Source organism: Physella acuta, unplaced genomic scaffold (genome assembly GCF_028476545.2).
Source record: "Physella acuta isolate Inbredline_101_S28 unplaced genomic scaffold, ASM2847654v3 ptg000535l, whole genome shotgun sequence".
NCBI classification, from domain to species: domain Eukaryota; kingdom Metazoa; phylum Mollusca; class Gastropoda; family Physidae; genus Physella; species Physella acuta.
Window position 1 is genome coordinate 239,948 of NW_026732054.1, and position 19,463 is coordinate 259,410.

General features: G+C 33.5%; 2 protein-coding genes across 6 annotated transcripts in view; one reads left to right on the plus strand and one right to left on the minus strand.

Moving 5' to 3' along the window:
- Positions 1-5,088, minus strand: part of LOC131945824 (puromycin-sensitive aminopeptidase-like protein) — a 37,872-nt gene extending 32,784 nt beyond the window's left edge. The window contains exon 1 of one of the 3 annotated variants that reach the window (XM_059306425.1): positions 4,942-5,087. In XM_059306425.1, the coding sequence (XP_059162408.1) occupies positions 4,942-4,978 (37 nt within the window). In that variant the 5' untranslated portion in view covers positions 4,979-5,087. Of the gene's footprint in view, positions 1-1,719; positions 2,088-4,941 lie in introns of those variants that run through there. The other 2 variants (XM_059306428.1, XM_059306431.1) reach the window with 2 other exon arrangements.
- Positions 5,089-10,682: 5,594 nt separating this feature from the next.
- Positions 10,683-19,377, plus strand: LOC131945826 (origin recognition complex subunit 4). Of its 3 annotated transcripts, XM_059306436.1 has the most exons (15): positions 10,683-10,709; positions 12,049-12,494; positions 12,907-12,997; positions 13,709-13,784; positions 13,896-13,981; positions 14,351-14,399; positions 14,673-14,821; positions 15,610-15,783; positions 16,144-16,230; positions 16,379-16,487; positions 17,541-17,636; positions 17,765-17,829; positions 18,105-18,224; positions 18,613-18,693; positions 18,757-19,377. In XM_059306436.1, exons 2-14 carry the CDS (start codon positions 12,064-12,066, stop codon positions 18,685-18,687), a joined length of 1,608 nt encoding a protein of 535 aa, XP_059162419.1. In that variant the 5' UTR covers positions 10,683-10,709; positions 12,049-12,063; the 3' UTR covers positions 18,688-18,693; positions 18,757-19,377. The 3 variants fall into 3 exon arrangements, with proteins under 3 accessions (XP_059162419.1, XP_059162417.1, XP_059162418.1); XM_059306434.1 differs by having other exon boundaries at positions 18,613-19,377; XM_059306435.1 differs by lacking the exon at positions 10,683-10,709 and adding an exon at positions 10,720-10,795 and having other exon boundaries at positions 18,613-19,377.
- The last annotated feature ends 86 nt before the right edge of the window (positions 19,378-19,463 follow it).

The following is a 19,463-nucleotide window of genomic DNA, read 5'->3' on the forward strand; positions in this document are numbered from 1 at the left end:
TCATTAGCATTGCAGTGGGATCACTTAATATTATACAATACAAAGGAGTAGGGATTGTTTTGTTTTTTTATGTTGTGTAATATGGGAAGGATGGGAAAGAGCAGAATTATTACACACTGGCTGTGATTTGTGTTAACACGCCTAGGTACTCACGGGGAAGGTTTAATTTGTGTGTTATATAATAAGTGCCATGCTATTGTGTTTTATAATAAGTGCCATGCTAGTGTGTTATATAATAAGTGCCATGCTATTGTGTTATATAATAAGTGCCATGCTATAGTACAGTTATATAATAAGTGCCATGATATTGTGTTATATAATAAGTGCCATGCTATTGTGTTATATAATAAGTGCCATGCTAGTGTGTTATATAATAAGTGCCATGCTATTGTGTTATATCATAAATGCCATGCTATTGTGTTATATAATAAGTGCCATGCTATTGTGTTATATAATAAGTGCCATGCTATTGTGTTATATCATAAGTGCCATGCTATTGTGTTATATAATAAGTGCCATGCTAGTGTGTTATATAATAAGTGCCATGCTATTGTGTTATATAATAAGTGCCATGCTATTGTGTTATATAATAAGTGCCTTGCTATTGTGTTATACAATAAGTGCCATGCTATTATACAGTTATATAGTAAGTGCCTTGCTATTGTGTTATATAATAAGTGCCATGCTATTGTACAGTTATATAGTAAGTGCCATGATATTGTGTTATATAATAAGTGCCATGCTATTGTGTTATATCATAAGTGCCATGCTATTGTGTTATATAATAAGTGCCATGCTAGTGTGTTATATAATAAGTGCCATGCTATTATGTTATATAATAAGTGCCATGCTATTGTGTTATATAATAAGTGCCTTGCTATTGTGTTATACAATAAGTGCCATGCTATTATACAGTTATATAGTAAGTGCCTTGCTATTGTGTTATATAATAAGTGCCATGCTATTGTACAGTTATATAGTAAGTGCCATGATATTGTGTTATATAATAAGTGCCATGCTATTGTGTTATATCATAAGTGCCATGCTATTGTGTTATATAATAAGTGCCTTGCTATTGTGTTATACAATAAGTGCCATGCTATTATACAGTTATATAGTAAGTGCCTTGCTATTGTGTTATATAATAAGTGCCATGCTATTGTACAGTTATATAGTAAGTGCCATGATATTGTGTTATATAATAAGTGCCATGCTATTGTGTTATATCATAAATGCCAGAACCCCTTTAGCTGCCCCTCGCTGTTTAACGAGATTGTAATTTGAATTTCCATACAGCATTTTAAACCAGTGTAATTGATACAGAGGCGTAGCGACCCTTCCCGGCGCCCGGGGACAAACTTTCGATTTGCACACCCCCCTCGAACTTTTTATTTGCACCCCCCCCCCAAACTTTCGATTTGCACCCTCCCTCTCGAACTTTTCATTTGCACCCCCCCTCAAACTGTCAATTTGGCGCCCCCCCTAAGGTCGGCGCCCGGGGACATATGCCCCCCCCCGCCCCCCTATTGGCTACGCCTCTGAATTGATAGAAATCTAGAAAATGTTGCACCAGATGTAAAACAAAACCGACATATATAAAATTGTATATACAGCGGATCACGTCAACAGAAGCAATATATAACTATATAATAAACATAACCAACATTACAAGTAAATCTGCATTTAAAACATATAAAATACAAACTTTTAACAACTTACTAGTAACCATCCAAGCGAATTTACTTCAAAAATCGTATCAGAAGTTGGAGAAAAATAACGAAACAATCCTTGTTTGTAACACGATCCCACAGCTCAGTCAACACATTCCCTTCATAAAGCTGATCAAACTAGAGCCCCGCCTCCTTTTATTCAATCACTGCAGAACAATGTGAGCTGCCACTTAGACCTCAAATGAATCAGTGCAGGTAAAAAAATAAGAATCGGTTCCTATAAGCATAATCCTCGTACGCTCAAAAGTTGGTTAATATCGCAACCAGGCGCCAAAGTTTAGAGAACAAAAAATCCGCGGTTCAAGTTACATCATCAGCCCGCCTACATGGAGCCTAGGATATGATACCATTTGTATGTTCTAACTGAACGCGGAGTAATTTGGATGTAGTTGAAAAGTCAGCCGACATCCGGTCTCGGCAGTTTCCCTACCGCAGCTAGTGGGGTGCATAATGTGCTACATGGAGGACGCTGCATGCAGGGAGCTGCACATACGTCTGTTTAGCTCTGACACGTCACGGGCAATCAAAAACTTTTCCCACCATTTTTTTGTTCTCACAGTTGCACTGTACGGGCTGTGTTTTCTGGCAACATACACACGTCATAACGTGGGACGTGTTTTTATGGCAACATACACACGTCATAACGTGGGACGTGTTTTTATGGCAACATACACACGTCATAACGTGGGACGTGTTTTTATGGCAACATACACACGTCATAACGTGGGACGTGTTTTTATGGCAACATACACACGTCATAACGTGGGACGTGTTTTTATGGCAACATACGTCATAACGTGGGACGTGTTTTTATGGCAACATACGTCATAACGTGGGACGTGTTTTTATGGCAACATACACAAGTCATAACGTGGGACGTGTTTTTATGGCAACATACACACGTCATAACGTGGGACGTGTTTTAGTGGCAACATACACATGTCATAACGTGGGACGTGTTTTTATGGCAACATACACACGTCATAACGTGGGACGTGTTTTTATGGCAACATACGTCATAACGTGGGACGTGTTTTTATGGCAAGTTTGTAAAAACGAGTTTTGATAAGCGTAAGTAATGTTTACAGTTGAGTGTTTTCTATTCTATAAATAAACAAAAAGCACCTGACACCAGAATAGAAGGTTTGAATGATGCGATTTGGTAACAATCTAGCGCAATTGGAACCAACTAAAATTCAATGCATGTTTGTATTGCAAAATGTAAATAGTTAATATTTTTATCTTTTATTACACTGCAAGGAATAGCAACTCGGAATATAGACATGATTTTTTAAATCAATTATTAAACAACGTAACTTTTTAAAACAGAATAGAATCTCGTAGAAGAAATCGTGCATTAAATGAACGCCAAACAATATGTGTATAATAGTGCGGAATATTAGTACTTTATAAATTAATGTGCGTTTTTTTAAAATCGGAAATAGCGTAACTATTTACTTCCGGTCGCCGGAAATTATGTGATACTAATATAAGACATTTCATCAACCTAACTGTAACGGTACTCAAGTTATTGTGTTCGCAGACACACAGATGGACAGACAGACACACAGACAGACACACGACACAGACACGCACGCGTGCATACACGCGCACACACACACACAGACAAAATAGAAAAACTAAGATTTTCCGACTCAGGAAAGTGTAAAACAACGAGATTTATAAAAATCTCAATTTCGATTTTTTGCACGATTACAATACTCCCTCTATACTCTATATACAAGAAAGTAAAAACGACTTTATTATCGTTGCCTTTACTCTTACCGGGGACACCTCAAGCTTGAAAATAAATATTAATGGCTTGATAGTAGCTAAGACAGACAGCAGCTATTTTCTATACTAAATCCTACAATGTTGACACTATAGAACTTATAAACCTCACCCCTGAAATACATACCAAAAGTTGTGTATTTAAGGGTGAGAAGTCATTAAATAGCATCAGTACAGTCTGAACTATTGATAAAATTTAAAGCGAAATCTTCTTAAAGAAACAAGAGTGAACACCAATAAACACAACAAAGTTATTTTCTCAAGAAGCTAATTTAGTTCAAATACCCCACAAACCTGCTCACCCTCATCATCAAACATTTGAGGAACATGATTAAACACAACTTTCTTCTGGGCTACTGCATGGATCTTCTTCTTCGTTCTTAATTTTTAGTGTTGGAAGGGATCGAGCTTTATCTGCCAGAGGGTTTGAACTCGAATTTTTCAAATTTATCAACCATGAACTTTTGACGACTCGACCACGCCTCCATCACAATTAAGGATACGTGTCAACTGGTTATGCGCCATTGAGGCCATTGACTCCGATTTCAGCCTGCTTTTCTTTTTGGATTTGCTTCCATAGCCTTTGTCCAACCAAGAACAAACTACAAGGCAGCACATCTTACACAACCACTCCCATCTCCACATCTTACACAACCACTCCCATCTCCACATCTTACACAACCACTCCCATCTCCACATCTTACACAACCACTCCCATCTCCACATCTTACACAACCACTCCCAGCTCCACATCTTACACAACCACTCCCATCTCCACATCTTACACAACCACTCCCATCTCCACATCTTACACAACCACTCCCAGCTCCACATCTTACACAACCACTCCCATCTCCACATCTTACACAACCACTCCCATCTCCACATCTTACACAACCACTCCCATCTCCACATCTTACACAACCACTCCCAGCTCCACATCTTACACAACCACTCCCATCTCCACATCTTACACAACCACTCCCATCTCCACATCTTACACAACCACTCCCAGCTCCACATCCACTCCCATCTCCACAACCACTCCCATCTCCACATCTTACACAACCACTCCCATCTCCACGTCTTACAAATATGGCACCAAATGCAGAGCCTAATAAAAACATCTTACAAATAATGCATTAACAGGGAAGGTTAACAGAAAAACCTACAAATACTGCTGCAACCATAAAACCTAATAAAAACATCTTACAAATAATGCACCAGCTGTAGAGCCTAATAAAAACATCTTACAAATAATGGGAAGGTTAACAGAAAAACCTAAAAATACTGGTGCAACCATAAAACCTAATCAAATACTACACCAAATGTAAAGACAAATAAAACCATCTTACAAATAATGCATCAACTGGGAAGGTTAACATAAACACCTAACAAAGACTACATCCAGTGCACCAACCTGGCAGGAAGGAGACCTCCTCCACTTCTTGGTCCATGCTTGCCACTCTTAGCTGGCGACAAACAGCTACACAATGGGGAGGGGGGCCAGAATTTATCTACACTTCCTCAACATCACCATATTGCAACATCACTGAAAACAAAACATTTATTAATGGCAAAAATCAGTAATAAAGTGAGTGTTTGTTTTAAGTCCAAAAGCTTTTTAGTGATTTTTTTTTTTGTCCATACTTTTTTAAGTGAATTTAAAAAGTCAGAAACTAGATTAGATGAATTTTGTTTAAAAGATATTTTACAGCATCAAATTTTAACACTTAAAAAAAGAAATAATTTAATAGCAATATAAGCTAGAATACAAAAAGTTTTTATTGTAAGAATACATCTAATCTAATCCATTATTTAACTGATGTTAAAAGTTTGCTACTTAGTGAACTACATAATAAATTAAACCTAATCATTATATAGTAACAATAATTAATTAAATCAAGGAATAAAACTCTTATCATTACAAATTAAAGCAAATTTTTGTTTTAAATGATTCAGTATGGAGGGTAAAGGTCAGCCCTGAGGTTGTTTATGGGTCAAAACTTGTAAACAAAACATTACAAATGACCATGTTAAACTATAGCTCCAAGTGCCAAAGTAACTTAAGATAATCCATCACTCTGACACACTGCTCAGGGCTATTAACATCTTCATAGGAGATCTGATGATGTCATTTAATGTAACACTGAACACTTACTATGACTATTTTATAGAACTTTTTAAAACATAATTTTTTCTACAGGAGTTCTCTAATTATTAATAAGTTGCAGCCTTTCCTCCAGCTGTTGCTTACAGTCTGGAGTAATTAATTAATTAATTAATTAACTAGCTTCAAGCATTTTCTATGAAGTGTTTAATTCCAGAAACTAAAATAATAATTATTAATCCCCCAAGCCCCAATTGATGACTGTACTTCTTCACCAGATCTTTTTTATTATCTCAAATGTTTATATTTCAGAACAAAACCACGTAACTAAAAGTCGTAATATCTCTTTTCATACAGATTTATTCATTTTAATTACAGATTAGGCCCTAAATTTAACAAATGTATTCTTAATAGTCCAACATCAGTCCAGTTTACACTAATAATTTTCTTGATAAATTTAAGTGATAATAATTATTATTTAAAGTAGTGTAAAATCTCAATATAGAATTTAGATTATTTGGGATTCAAAGCAATTCTAGTCACTTTACAGATAGGTTTGCCATTCATTAAGCCTTCAATAGACTTGCTGAAAAGCAAACCTTGTCCCCATTAAGTGTAAATCTGATGCTAAAGAAGTGTTTCAACATTTTCTATTTTGAACAACTGTTAATATATTGAAGAGGAGAAAAAGAACTCAAGAAAATTAGTCTAATAATAGAATTTGGGGATGGATATATATATATATATATATATATATATATATATATATATATATATATATATATATATATATATATATATATATATATAGCCATCTGCTATGTCTGTCTCATGGTCTGACGGCCCTTTTGATCCATGTCGCCTTGCATATAGAATGCTATATAAACAAGAGCTAAACAATACGTTACTCTCAATGAAAACGCCCCCAGAATAATGAAAATGCGATCACAACTTAGTCTAGATAGAACATTGGCCAGGACATCCCGGCCAGTGCGCGCATTGGCCGGCCAATGTACAAAATACGCTGTCAAGTTTAAGCGCTTCGGACTTTGGCCAGTACGTCCCGGCCAGTGCGCGCATTGGCCGACCAATGTACGAAATACGATCTAAGTGCTAAGTTCTTCGGGCTTTGGCCAAGAGAGCTGGCCAATGCGCGGATTGGCCGGCCAATCCTAGCATTGGCCGACTTCGGGCTTTGACCGTAACATATATATATATATATATATATATATATATATATATATATATATATATATATATATATATATATTCAAGGTGCTCTTTGCTATTGCTACAAAATCAAATCAGATAATGCATGGCATGGAGTCATCTAGATGTTTTTGTGCAAATGATACAGAAATGTTTTACCTTGGCAAAAAAAACACTTGGGGGGATTTTTTATAACCTAACTGTCCTAACCCTAACTCCTAACCATAAAACTAGTAAAAATTACAATCTACTAACAACCTAACACACCTATTTCTGGAAGAGCCTATTATCGGTCATCAGTATCTTAAATCATCCTAAATGAATACTAATTATTATTCAGTCTATTATTATTATTCAGTGGTCATGTTTAAATTGAAAAAATTTTAGATTTAGCGAGAATATCAGTGATCGTTTTAGGTAGGTAAAATTTACAGAGGCTAGTAATGTGAAATAAGGGTGACTCATTAAATTTTAGTAATTATTTTACATTTTAGGAGGATTTATGTTTTGAAAGTTACAAAATTGTTTCAAAGTTTCATTTATGTACCTGTTCTTAAACAAATGTATTAAAACTTTTCAGAAAAAAATAGATAAGCGATGTTTTCATCAGCAACCAAGCTCATTTACTTTAGCAGCCATCTTGTATAAGTTTTGTTTTGGTAAAAACTAACTTACAGATGGTCGCTTTTTATTTAGTATTTAGCCATTGATTTTGGTTATTCAGTTATCTATAATATTTGACACAAATATATCACAATATACTTCTATTAAATAAAGCCTTAACAATGAGGCAACTGTTTCGCACATTACTAGCCTTGGCCGATTTTACGCACCTTAAACGATAAATTACCAAAAACTTAAAATCCTAAAATTAAAATTGTGATTACTTTCACTATACTAAAAATACTAACTATACACCCTCTAGTACACTGGACGAGTGGTTAGGTTTGGGGAAGGAAGTAGGTAGGAGGTTAGTCTGATTAGGGCGGTTATTGTTAGGTTAGGTAGGTAGGTACTCTACTAGGTAACTAGACTAGTAGTAGTTTAGGTACTACTAGTAAAACTAGTTAAACTAAAACTAGTAATGGTAATCTATCGTTTTAGGTACGTAAAATTGCCCACGGCTAGTAATGTACGAAAAAGTTATCTCATTGTCAAGGTTTTAATAGAAGTATATAGTGATATATTTGTGTCAAATATTATAGATAAATGAATAATAAACCTAAATCAATGGCTAAATATATCAATATAGGCAAGAAATTAACTTTAAACAGTAGTGTTTTCGAGCAGGATTTGCTTTATAAAAAGCGGCCATCTGTAAGTTAGAGTGGCTTCCCCTGATTCTTGCGCTATAAGTTTACAATAACAAAAAAATAAACAAGATGGCTGTTATCTGTTGGAAACATCGCCAGTCTTCATTTATTACTTAAAACTTTTTAAATCAATTGTTTAAAAATAGGTACCTAAATGTAGGGATTTTGGTAAAAAAAAACACTAATCAGCATATAAAAATAAAAATTACATATTCTTGTAGAGCTCAACTATATGAAAACAAAACAAAAAAGATTTTCTGTCTAGCTCAAATAGTTTTTTTTTTACGAATTTTTTTGTGAGGGGTGGAATCCCCTTGTTTTTGCATTGGCCAATTGTGACAAGTCATGGTATACCTGAATAAATTGAGCATAGTTATTTTACTTGCAGTTGTATTTTGTTCATATTTGCAGAGTTTAGCTAGAATGATATATAGAACTTGTAAATGCTGTTGAATAAAAATAATAGAAAAGTTATATTTTTGTGTTGGCTTCCTCCTATAACCCCAAAAAACTGTGTGCTGCGCAAATATGAAAATGTTTCTAAAGCCATATTTTATATAAATACAGCAAATGAAAGAACTACAAAGTTAGAAATCTAAAGTAAATGACTTGAACACTGTCATGTGCATATAATTGCCTCATTATTTTGGGCAGGTGAAGTAGAGTCAATCTTTAAGCCATTTTCTTATAAAACTGCTGCGCAAATATGAAAATGTTTCTAAAGCAATATTTTATATAAATACAGTGAATGAAGGAACTCCATGATCAGAAATCTAAAGTAAATGACTTGAACACTGTAATGTGTCTATAACTGCCTTATTTTTTTGGGCAGGTGAAGTAGAGTCCATATAAGCCATTTTGTAATAAGTGAAATGAAGTTATCAGATCAATGTTTTTATGTGTGAATTGTGTATGGATTCTGATTTTCAGCATATAACTATATAGAAGGGTTAGTAGAACTTGAATACTTAAAATTACAGTTAGCACAATGCTAGTGTATAGCAACAGACAGGTAACCTAGATCTAGGTCTGACTCTTGTCAGTCTAGTCTGACAAAATTGGATTTTAGGAAAAACATATTCTGCAAAACTAGAACTAGAGCTGAAAAATTTAAGATGTGTATGTAAATATATTTTGAAAACAACAATTAGGAAATTTGTTTGCATATTCCATAAGAATGCTGTTGTTAGTTGATCAAACTTAAAGGCCGGAAGATCGGGATGAAAAAATATAACAATGGTGGCAACACGACCTACATACATACAGTGACTACCTCTAAACGAGTATATTTAATGTCCGAGTCAAAATATCCAAAAACAAATATCATTTCCACATACATAAGATATGTCTGCTCAGTAATCTTCTCTCATCTAGAATAACCTTTTAAAAAATCGTGATTCCAACGTATTTGAAACTAGCCTTCATACAGGGGGAAGACCAAAGCAGAGACAGCGTGCAATCAGATCGCTAAGCTATCAAAACAATGGGAAAACCATTCTACTTTTCATTTAACATTAGGAAATGACCTTTTAAACTTAATTAATTACCATAAATTAAAAACTTATTAGTATGCAAAACCAAATCTAGTGCGCCCGGTATCAGAAAGTAATGGGTGATTTCGGGTCATGTTTTTACCGCAATCTCGGCCGATACCGACAACCCTACTAAATGAAACGGAAACATTTTTGTATTTTTCAAAACATAAATTATAAATCCTCCTCAAAATGTGAAATAGTTAGGCCTATTAAAGTTTAAGGAGTCACCTGTTTTTCACATTACTAGTCGCGGGCGATTTTACGTACCTAAAACGATAGATTACTCGTAATACTACATAGTAGTAGTAGTAGACGAGTAGGACTAGATCTAGTACTACTTAAACTTATAATCTTTTAAGATAGGTAGTTGTTAACTTGTTAGGTACTTATTTTTAATATTTTAGGTAGGTTTACAAAGTTTACAACTCAAGTTTACCTGATCAAGATATCTGAATATCAATATCCGGTCAAGTGAAATTTAATTTAGTCTAGCAAACCTAGCTTATTTATTTAGGTAGACCTAATTTAAGCCACTATTAAAATTTAAAACTATTGAGACCTAGATATCTAGATTCTAGAATCTAGATCTAGATTCTAGACTTATTTATATATTTTCATTTATTTTATGAATCTAGTTTATTTTGATTAGTTACATTAGTATTAGCTTCCGGGTCAAAGATTTTCACCAAAGTTTTGTATCGCCATTTTATTCAGTAAACATTTATATTTTATAAAACTAGTTACTATATTTTTTGGAGAATGTTTAGACATTGGATTAACGTCACTATTACAGTTTATATATTAGATCTAGTATTTATTTTACTACAATTAACCAAACACTAACATTTTAATGATATTCCATTTTTGTGGCATTATCGGACAATGGTTAACATAAACGTCGAAAAACCTTCTAAATATTCTATTTTGTTTTGGTTTACAAATGATCCTTGCAAAATAAATCTGGCAAGCACTCGCGCTAATTTTGTTATGTTGAATCAACATCAATATATTTACTCATTCCGTTAGTCTCTTAGCCTGTCTTAGAGGCCTGTTGTTGAATTGAGATTTAGATTATAGATCTATATCTATCTCTAATACTAAAATATTGTAGGCCTACAGACATACTTTATTATATTTTAAACATATCAATGGTTATTTCTATACTATAGGCTATTAATTAGTTTTTACCAGATTCTAGTCCCTAGATCTGAAAATACTAAAAAATTCAGTTTGAAGTTTAAATTAAAAATTATGTTACTAACTAAAGTCTTTGACTCATTCATTAATTAAATAATTAATCAGTATTTAATATTTATCATTAGTAGAGTCATTCATTAGAGTTTTAGACAGAGGCTTCATGCCTTATTATAAAGTTATAAAATACAAATAGTAACAACTAACATGTCATCATAAATTCATCATTATGTAAAAGTAAATTGGGATGATTAGGGGCCTATAGTATAGAATCTAGATACAGTATACAGGTGTCTGATAATATAATCTTCTTTAAAAAAAGGGGTGTTGGGTTGTTAGTAGTATTGTAATCTCGACTAATTTTATGGTTAGAAATTAGGGTTAGGCATATGGTAGGACTAGGGACAGGGTTGGCATTGACATTAGCCAGCCATATGTGTATTTAGTTTACTACCAGTAACCTAACACTCCTTTTTTAAAGAAGATTCCATTATCGGACACCGGTATAAACATTCTCCCGTAAATTGTAATGATAGACATAAATAATAAAATCAACTCATACATGTCTCACATATACTTCATATCATTATAGTCTACACTACATGACAATGACATGTATTGACATGTAATGTATCATCATTAAAAAATTAGTAGGCTGGTTCTAGGCTTATAAAATTATTAGGCCTGTATGTAATAATTAATTCACACATTCATTTGCCACTAATGTCTCTTTACTGCTAGTAAAGGAGTGTGACACAATTCATAATTCATTCCTAATCAAGTAATTTAAACTTCTGTGTTCCACTGCAATACTGTTTAATAACTATTTATTTCACATTAGGTCTTCTAAGTTAATTAATTAGATCAAGTATGAGCTATATATAGTTTTGTGTTTATTGTTATTAGTATTAGTTATTAGAATTTGTTCTGACACTAGATGCATTGTATTCATCAAAAGTTAGATGTTGGCCTAAAAGTATTATTTAGCTTATTTCATTTGAAAATTAACAAAGTTATATTTTCTGCAGTATTTTTAAAACTAGCATCTTCTTTACTATATTAATTGGTTTCCTCCAAACTTAAATATAAAACAGTAATTATAGTATAGGCCTATACATTTGAAAAGTTTTACTAGCTAACTTATTTTTAAATATTTAATCCTCCAGACATCGTACTTCAAAATGGTAAAGCATACAGCATCTGATTGTAAAGGAAAGTTGTTGTCTCCAGTGAAATCTGCAAACAGTTTTTCAAGTCCTAATAAATCTAATTTAACACCATCCAAACTGGCAGCTGGTCACTCTTCTAGAGCTTCATCTTATTCACTGCGGAGTCCTAGTGATACACTAAATTCCCCCAGCAAAAGTATTAAAGAAACAATAAAGGGGACATCATCCTCTCCTAATACTTCTCCATACAAACGAAAACTAGATGTATCAGTATCTTCTCCTAGAAAAGTTTTATCCCCCAAGAAATCTGTCAGAAGAAATGTGTTTTCTAAAGACCAGATTTCAAGCTGCGATAACTTGGAACTAATTCAGCAAATACTGAGAAGACGAATATCACAGATAAACCAACCTCCAGAAATTAAAGGATACTCAAGGGAACGGAAGTAAGATTTATTGTAAACGAGTTTTAACTCAGTTTTATATGTTTATTCTATCAAATATCTATATTCAGCTTACAAACTTGTCTGAACCACTACTGTCTATTAAGTAGGCCAAAATATTTACAGTTTATTGAAGATATCAGTAACTCATTTTTAGAGATTTGTAATTGTTACTTGTCTGTCCAATGGTTTAATTAGTGCTTGCAGCTCTCACCTACAAAGTGCAAGTTATTTAAATTTAACAAGTGAAAAGATCCAGAAATCATAAATATAGACCTGTTAACAAATGTTAAGTGAATGTTGCTGAATGTTACAAAACTTCACTGGTGTAAAATCATCTTTTAATTGTTCTCTATTTATTAACTAAATTTTGTATCAAATACAACCAAAGGGTAATCTTTAAATCTTATTTTAGACAGCTGTACGATCTAATAAAGAGAACAGCAACAACTGGTGAAAGTAATTCATTGCTACTTATTGGGCCAAGAAGTTGTGGTAAATCTATGGTGTGTGGTTTTCATGTTTTTAAAATGTAGCTTAATGTGCACATTTATTTATTTCTGGTGAATAAATATCATTAGAATATGTTAAATATGAATGTTAATTATACATGTAACGATGTTTTAAAAAGCTCTTCTTCTTCTTCGTTCTTAATTATTAGTGTTGAAGGGGATCGAGATTTATCTGCCAGTGGGTTTGAACTCGAGACTTTGTTCAAATTTATCAACCATGAGCTTTTGCCGACTCGACCACACCTCCAACACAATTAAGCGTTACGTGTCAACTGGTTATGCGCCATTGAGGCCATTGACTCCGATTTCAGCCTGCTTTTCTTTTTGGATTTGCTTCCATAGCCTTTGTCCAACCAAGAACAAACTACAAGGCAGCAGTTGTTTAATTTTGGAGTTGTCTCTCCTAGAAGAGTGGCTGTCCCCAGCTAACGAGCCTCATCTGCCCAAGGGTTCGAACTCGAGTCTTTTCGGTTTAGCAACCATGAGCTTTACCGACTCGACCACGCCGACCTAAAAGGCTCTAAATACATGCTAATTCTATTTCATTTTTCTTACAGTTGGACCTACATGTTACTAAATATAATTATAAAAAAATATATTTACTATGTAATAATAAATAATCTTTATAATTTAAAAATAATAGTTTTAATTTTATTTCGCACTTGTAATTAATTGACAATGTAGTTTCTGATTTTTTTATTTCAGCTAATTAACAATGTTGTATCTGATTTGTGCCAGGACAAGGGAATTAAAGAAAATATGTTGCAAGTCAAATTGAATGGTAGTTTCTAAATAAATTTTAATCTCACATTTCTTTTACTCGTTTTTTAACATTTAAATCTGTTTCAAATCTTTAAAAAAACCTTTCATGATAATGAATTTTTTTCTTTAGGCCTCTTACAAACAGATGACCGAATAGCTCTGAGAGAAATCACTCGCCAACTTCAGCTAGAGAATTCTGTTGGCGATAAAGTCTTTGTGAGTACCTTTAGTAATTAGCTTCATTCTGTCGGACATTCCTTAGTATTCTATCTAAATATACAAATTTCAACCAGATGCTATACTAATACATTTGTAAAAAAAATTGATATACACTAAAAGAAGTTGGTTCAACAACAACAACAAATAATTTTTCTGCATGGTTTTCTATAATGAATCTAATTTCTCCATTGTTATGCTTAAAAACTTTTGTGTAATGATTTTTTTTATATAAGTTTAATATGTTTTATATAAGTTTTTATATAATGAGTTTTTCTTATATATTTTAATTGTCTCCCTTTGTTCATGATTCTATTTATGCACCCATGTTTATACTAATTTACCCTTTATTACTGGAATGTTTTTAAGGGTTCCTTTGCTGAAACGTTACAATTTCTTTTGCAAGCCCTGAAAAAAGGTACAGATTTAAACATTTTTAATGAAAATTTACATGTGGTCATAAAGCTTTTTTAGTATTAATTTAAATATTTTTAATTCTTTAATTCAAAACATATTTTGATTATGTATTTGTTTTAAATTTCATTTTCCTTTATTTACATTTAAAACAAAAAGATCCATTTCTGTGTTTATTTTAAATACTATAAAAATGCATGTTAATAATTCTATTAGAAATTACTTAAATCAGTATCAGGTGAAGTATGACAAAGACTTTGAATACAATATTTTACAGGTGATCAAGACAGTAAACCCATTCTCTTTGTCCTGGAGGAGTTTGACCTATTTGCCCAACACAAAAACCAGACACTACTCTACAACCTGTTTGATGTAGCTCAGTCAGCACAGGCCCCCATTTGTGTCATTGGAGTAACTTGTAGGTTGGTGAGTGCCTACTGTTGAGTCATGTTTCATTCTATTAACTATTTGAGCCATGTTTCATCCTATTGACTCTTGAGCCATGTTTCATCCTATTGACTGTTGAGCCATGTTTCATCCTATTGACTATTGAGCCATGTTTCATCCTATTGACTATTGAGCCATATTTCATCCTATTGACTGTTGAGCCATGTTTCATCCTATGTTGAGCCATGTTTCATCCTATTGACTGTTGAGCCATGTTTCATCCTATTGACTGTTGAGCAATGTTTCATCCTGTTGACTATTGAGCCATGTTTCATCTTATTGACTATTGAGCCATATTTCATCCTATTGACTATTGAGCCATATTTCATCCTATTGACTATTAAGCCATATTTCATCCTTTTGACTGTTGAGCCATGTTTCATCCTGTTGAGCCATGTTTCATCCTGTTGAGCCATGTTTCATCCTGTTGAGCCATGTTTCATCCTATTGACTGTTGAGTCATGTTTCATCCTATTGACTGTTGAGCCATGTTTCATCCTATTGACTGTTGAGCCATGTTTCATCCTATTGACTGTTGAGCCATGTTTCATCCTATTGACTGTTTGGTTATTTCTTCACTGAATATGTTTCTTGTTGTTTACCTTGACTGTGATTTATTAGGCTCCATGCTTGTTATAAAATCAAGTCATTACTGAATGAATCAATACACTGCTCATGTTGTATTTTCAATGTACACCTAGTTTTATTTTATTTTCACCTTCTTTTGTTTACCTTTACTTTCATTCCCACCTGAACCCATCAATTAGGATGTAATAGAACTACTGGAGAAAAGGGTCAAGTCGAGGTTTTCTCACAGACAGCTGCACCTGTTCAACAAGTTGACCCTACATGAGTACAGGGAGTTGTGCAAGTCCTATCTTTACTTACCTGCTGACTTCCCTTCTACAGAGCTGATGGAGGCTTGGAACACAAACATAAATGTAAGGAGATATGTTGTATTGACAAAACATTGGTACACAATCATAAACACAAATAAAAAATAATTGACCTAAATTTGACTACAAACATAAACGTAAGTAGATACTTTGTATTGACAAAACATTTGTACACAATCATAAACATAAATAAAAACTTTTTGTATTGACCAAAATTTGACTACAAACATAAACGTAAGTAGATACTTTGTATTGACCTAACAAGAAAACATTTTGGATAATTTTTTTTTTTTTCAATACTATTAAAATATAACTATCATTAGCATGAAAACATCTTTTAATTTAAAAGTTAGTTTGTTTCTTATTATAAATTCTGTGTTTCTTACTATTTTGTGTTTTTTAAAGACTGTTTTAGACGAAGTGTCAGTGAAAGATATCCTACAACGGCAGTTTTCTTTATCAAACGATGTTCGGAGCCTGATAATGTTACTGGTAGAATTTTTTTTTAATTTTGCTTTATTTTACTTAGATAATGTTACTGGTAGTGAAAAAATTATTTTCTCTTTACTTTCCCCACATTTCAACCCCTAAACACTGTGTTTGTTTGAATTGCGTGTGAAGTTTTTATTTTTATCCCCAGACCTACCCTATCTGCCAGGTGTGCCCCACCCACCCCAACATCACAGCAGGTGACTTTGTTACTTCCTTCAAGATGATCTCAAATGACACGAAATCTGCCATGTTACATGGTAGGCAACCCATTCTTTTTTTTTTACTAGAAACTAGACATGGAATGGAAATTATTTTTAAACTTGCTATATGAAAATACCATAATGGTGTCAAAATTATTTAAACCCTCGGGCAGATGAGGCTCGTTAGCTGGGGACAGCCACTCTTCTAGGAGAGACAACTCCAAAATCAAACAACTGCTGCCTTGTAGTTTGTTCTTGGTTGGACAAAGGCTATGGAAGCAAATCCAAAAAGAAAAGCAGGCTGAAATCGGAGTCAATGGCCTCAATGGCGCATAACCAGTTGACACATAAACCTAAATTGTGATGGAAGCATGGTCGAGTCTGCAAAGGTCATGGTTGATAAATTCGAAAAAAAAAGTCAAACCCTCTGGCAGATAAGGCTCGATCCCTCCCAACACTAAAAATTAAGAACAATGAAGAAGAAGATTTAAACACATTTTGTCATCAGTACATTCAGCTATGGCTGCAGATTTGAAATATAATAAAAACTTAAAGTTAATTCAATACAGTGTTTAGATTGTTGTATATATTATGGTATATTGTGGTATATCTTATGGTTACTGTAAGCTTGAGTTTGTTCCTTAGACTCGTGCCCACATAACAGCCTTATGCTTACCAATACAATAACTGGTATGTGGTTTTAAAATCTGGGAAAGTAAAGTAACTGCTGACCACATAAGGCCTGCCATACAAACTGTAATGGGTACCTGGTTATAAAACTGGAAAAGTAAAGTAACTACTGACCACATAAGACCTACCATACAAAATATGATGGGTACCTGGTTATAAAACTGGAAAAGTGAAGTAATTGCTGACCACACATTGGCCTGCCATTACAGAAGTCATAGAAACTTCATTTGCCCTTTGGATCACTGTGGCTGCAAATGCTGCCTTTAATTACATTAATTTAATACAAGAATGTATTGGTGTATCTCTCTACCATTGTTTTGCACTCATTATTGCTGCCATTAAGCACAAATTTATTTACTATAAAAAAAATTTTGTAAAGTGATTTTTTTTTTGTGAAACAATTTTTTGTTTATTTTCCAGGAATTTCTACACTTGAACTATGCTTGATCATTGCTATGAAGCATCTAACAGAGATTTATGAAGGGGAACCATTCAACTTTGAGATGGTTTACAGTGGTTAGTTATGTAATACATTAATGATTGAAACAATTTTTAGACCACAAAAATGCTACTAATGGCTAGTAATAATCCAATAAAAATTTTAGCTATTCAGTAACAACAATTTTGCCTTTTTTTTTTTTTAGAATACCTCAAGTTTGCCCGACGCAAAACAGGTATGCAAGTTTATGAAAAAGCTGTTGTCATGAAGGTAATCTTTACTCCCCTTTAATATTTTTATTGCATAAATTTGTTTTTTAGCAGACTGGCCAATGCCCTTTCTTCATGAATCTTTAGCTAAGGAAACATTTTTTTTGTTCAATCATCATTTTTTTGCATTCTACTCAATTATAAAATACCTTTTCTCAACTAATTTCAATAAACCTTAGGTGATTTTTTTTTTTAACTAATCATAAATTAAAGCCTTTTTTTCAGTTGGGATTTTTCTAAGAGAAATTTTTTATATGAATTGTTTTTATGCTTCAGGCATTTGAACATTTGCAAGTGTTGGAATTTATTCGGCCACACTCTGGTGGTGCAAATACTGGAGGATTTCAGATTTTAAAGGAATATAAACTGATGAACCTATTGGTTCATCCTTCTCAGGTGGGTTTTTATTGACATATTTCCAAAGTATTTTTTATTTTACAGAAGAGATTTTATTTTTGTGGTACAGTCTGACTCATCTGTATTTGCCTGAATTATGTTTATTACGCTTATCTACGAGATTTTGATGCAGAACTAGAAATAATAATTTTTGTTTACGTTGTTAAAAGTTTATAAGACTTTTTAAAATTACTAGCAATATAATAGTGAAATTAAAATCAAATTAAAATGCATTTGCTCTTAAAACAGGCTTTTAACTTTTGTTGTTATTAGTATAAGTCCTCTTTTTAGACTAGCCTTAAAGAAGTAGAATTGCTTTATGCCCAGCCTGTAAAAGTTTAAAGTGTTAAATATGTCATGTCCTCACACACATATTTTGTATTGTCAGATTCTTGATGCACTACAGAAGTATCCAGGTTGTCCAACAGAAATTAAACAGTGGGCCTCACAAAGTGTTGTATGATAGACAGTAGGTCTCACAAAGTGTTGTATGATAGACAGTGGGCCACACAAAGTGTTGTATGATAGACAGTGGGCCTCACAAAGTGTTGTATGATAGACAGTGGGTCTCACAAAGTGTTGTATGACAGTGGGTCTCACAAAGTGTTGTATGATAGACAGTGGGCCACACAAAGTGTTGTATGATAGACAGTAGGTCTCACAAAGTGTTGTATGATAGACAGTGGGCCACACAAAGTGTTGTATGATAGACAGTGGGCCTCACAAAGTGTTGTATGATAGACAGTGGGTCTCACAAAGTGTTGTATGACAGTGGGTCTCACAAAGTGTTGTATGATAGACAGTGGGCCTCAAAAAGTGTTGTATGATAGACAGTGGATCTAACAAAGTGTTGTATGATAGACAGTGGGCCTCACAAAGTGTTGTATGATAGACAGTGGGCCTCACAAAGTGTTGTATGATAGACAGTGGGCCTCACAAAGTGTTGTATGATAGACAGTGGGTCTCACAAAGTGTTGTATGATAGACAGTGGGCCTCACAAAGTGTTGTATGATAGACAGTGGTTCTCACAAAGTGTTGTATGATAGACAGTGGGCCTCACAAAGTGTTGTATGATAGACAGTGGGTCTTGCAAAGTTTGGTTTCTGAGTTGTTTGTGTACAAATATTTTGTCTGTCAGTGACTTTATAAGCCACTTTACTGTTGTGTACATGATGTTAATAATCATTGAGACAATCTCATCTGTTTTATGATGTTGATGGAAAAATAAACATTTTCTA

Excerpts from the sequence above, each read along its gene's own strand:
- LOC131945826 (XM_059306434.1), top strand. The coding sequence starts at position 12,064 with ATGGTAAAGCATACAGCATCTGATTGTAAAGGAAAGTTGTTGTCTCCA. Across the intron at positions 12,495-12,906 it reads GGATACTCAAGGGAACGGAA|ACAGCTGTACGATCTAATAA; the intron begins GTAAGATTTATT and ends ATCTTATTTTAG. Across the intron at positions 16,231-16,378 it reads GGAGCCTGATAATGTTACTG|ACCTACCCTATCTGCCAGGT; the intron begins GTAGAATTTTTT and ends TTTTATCCCCAG.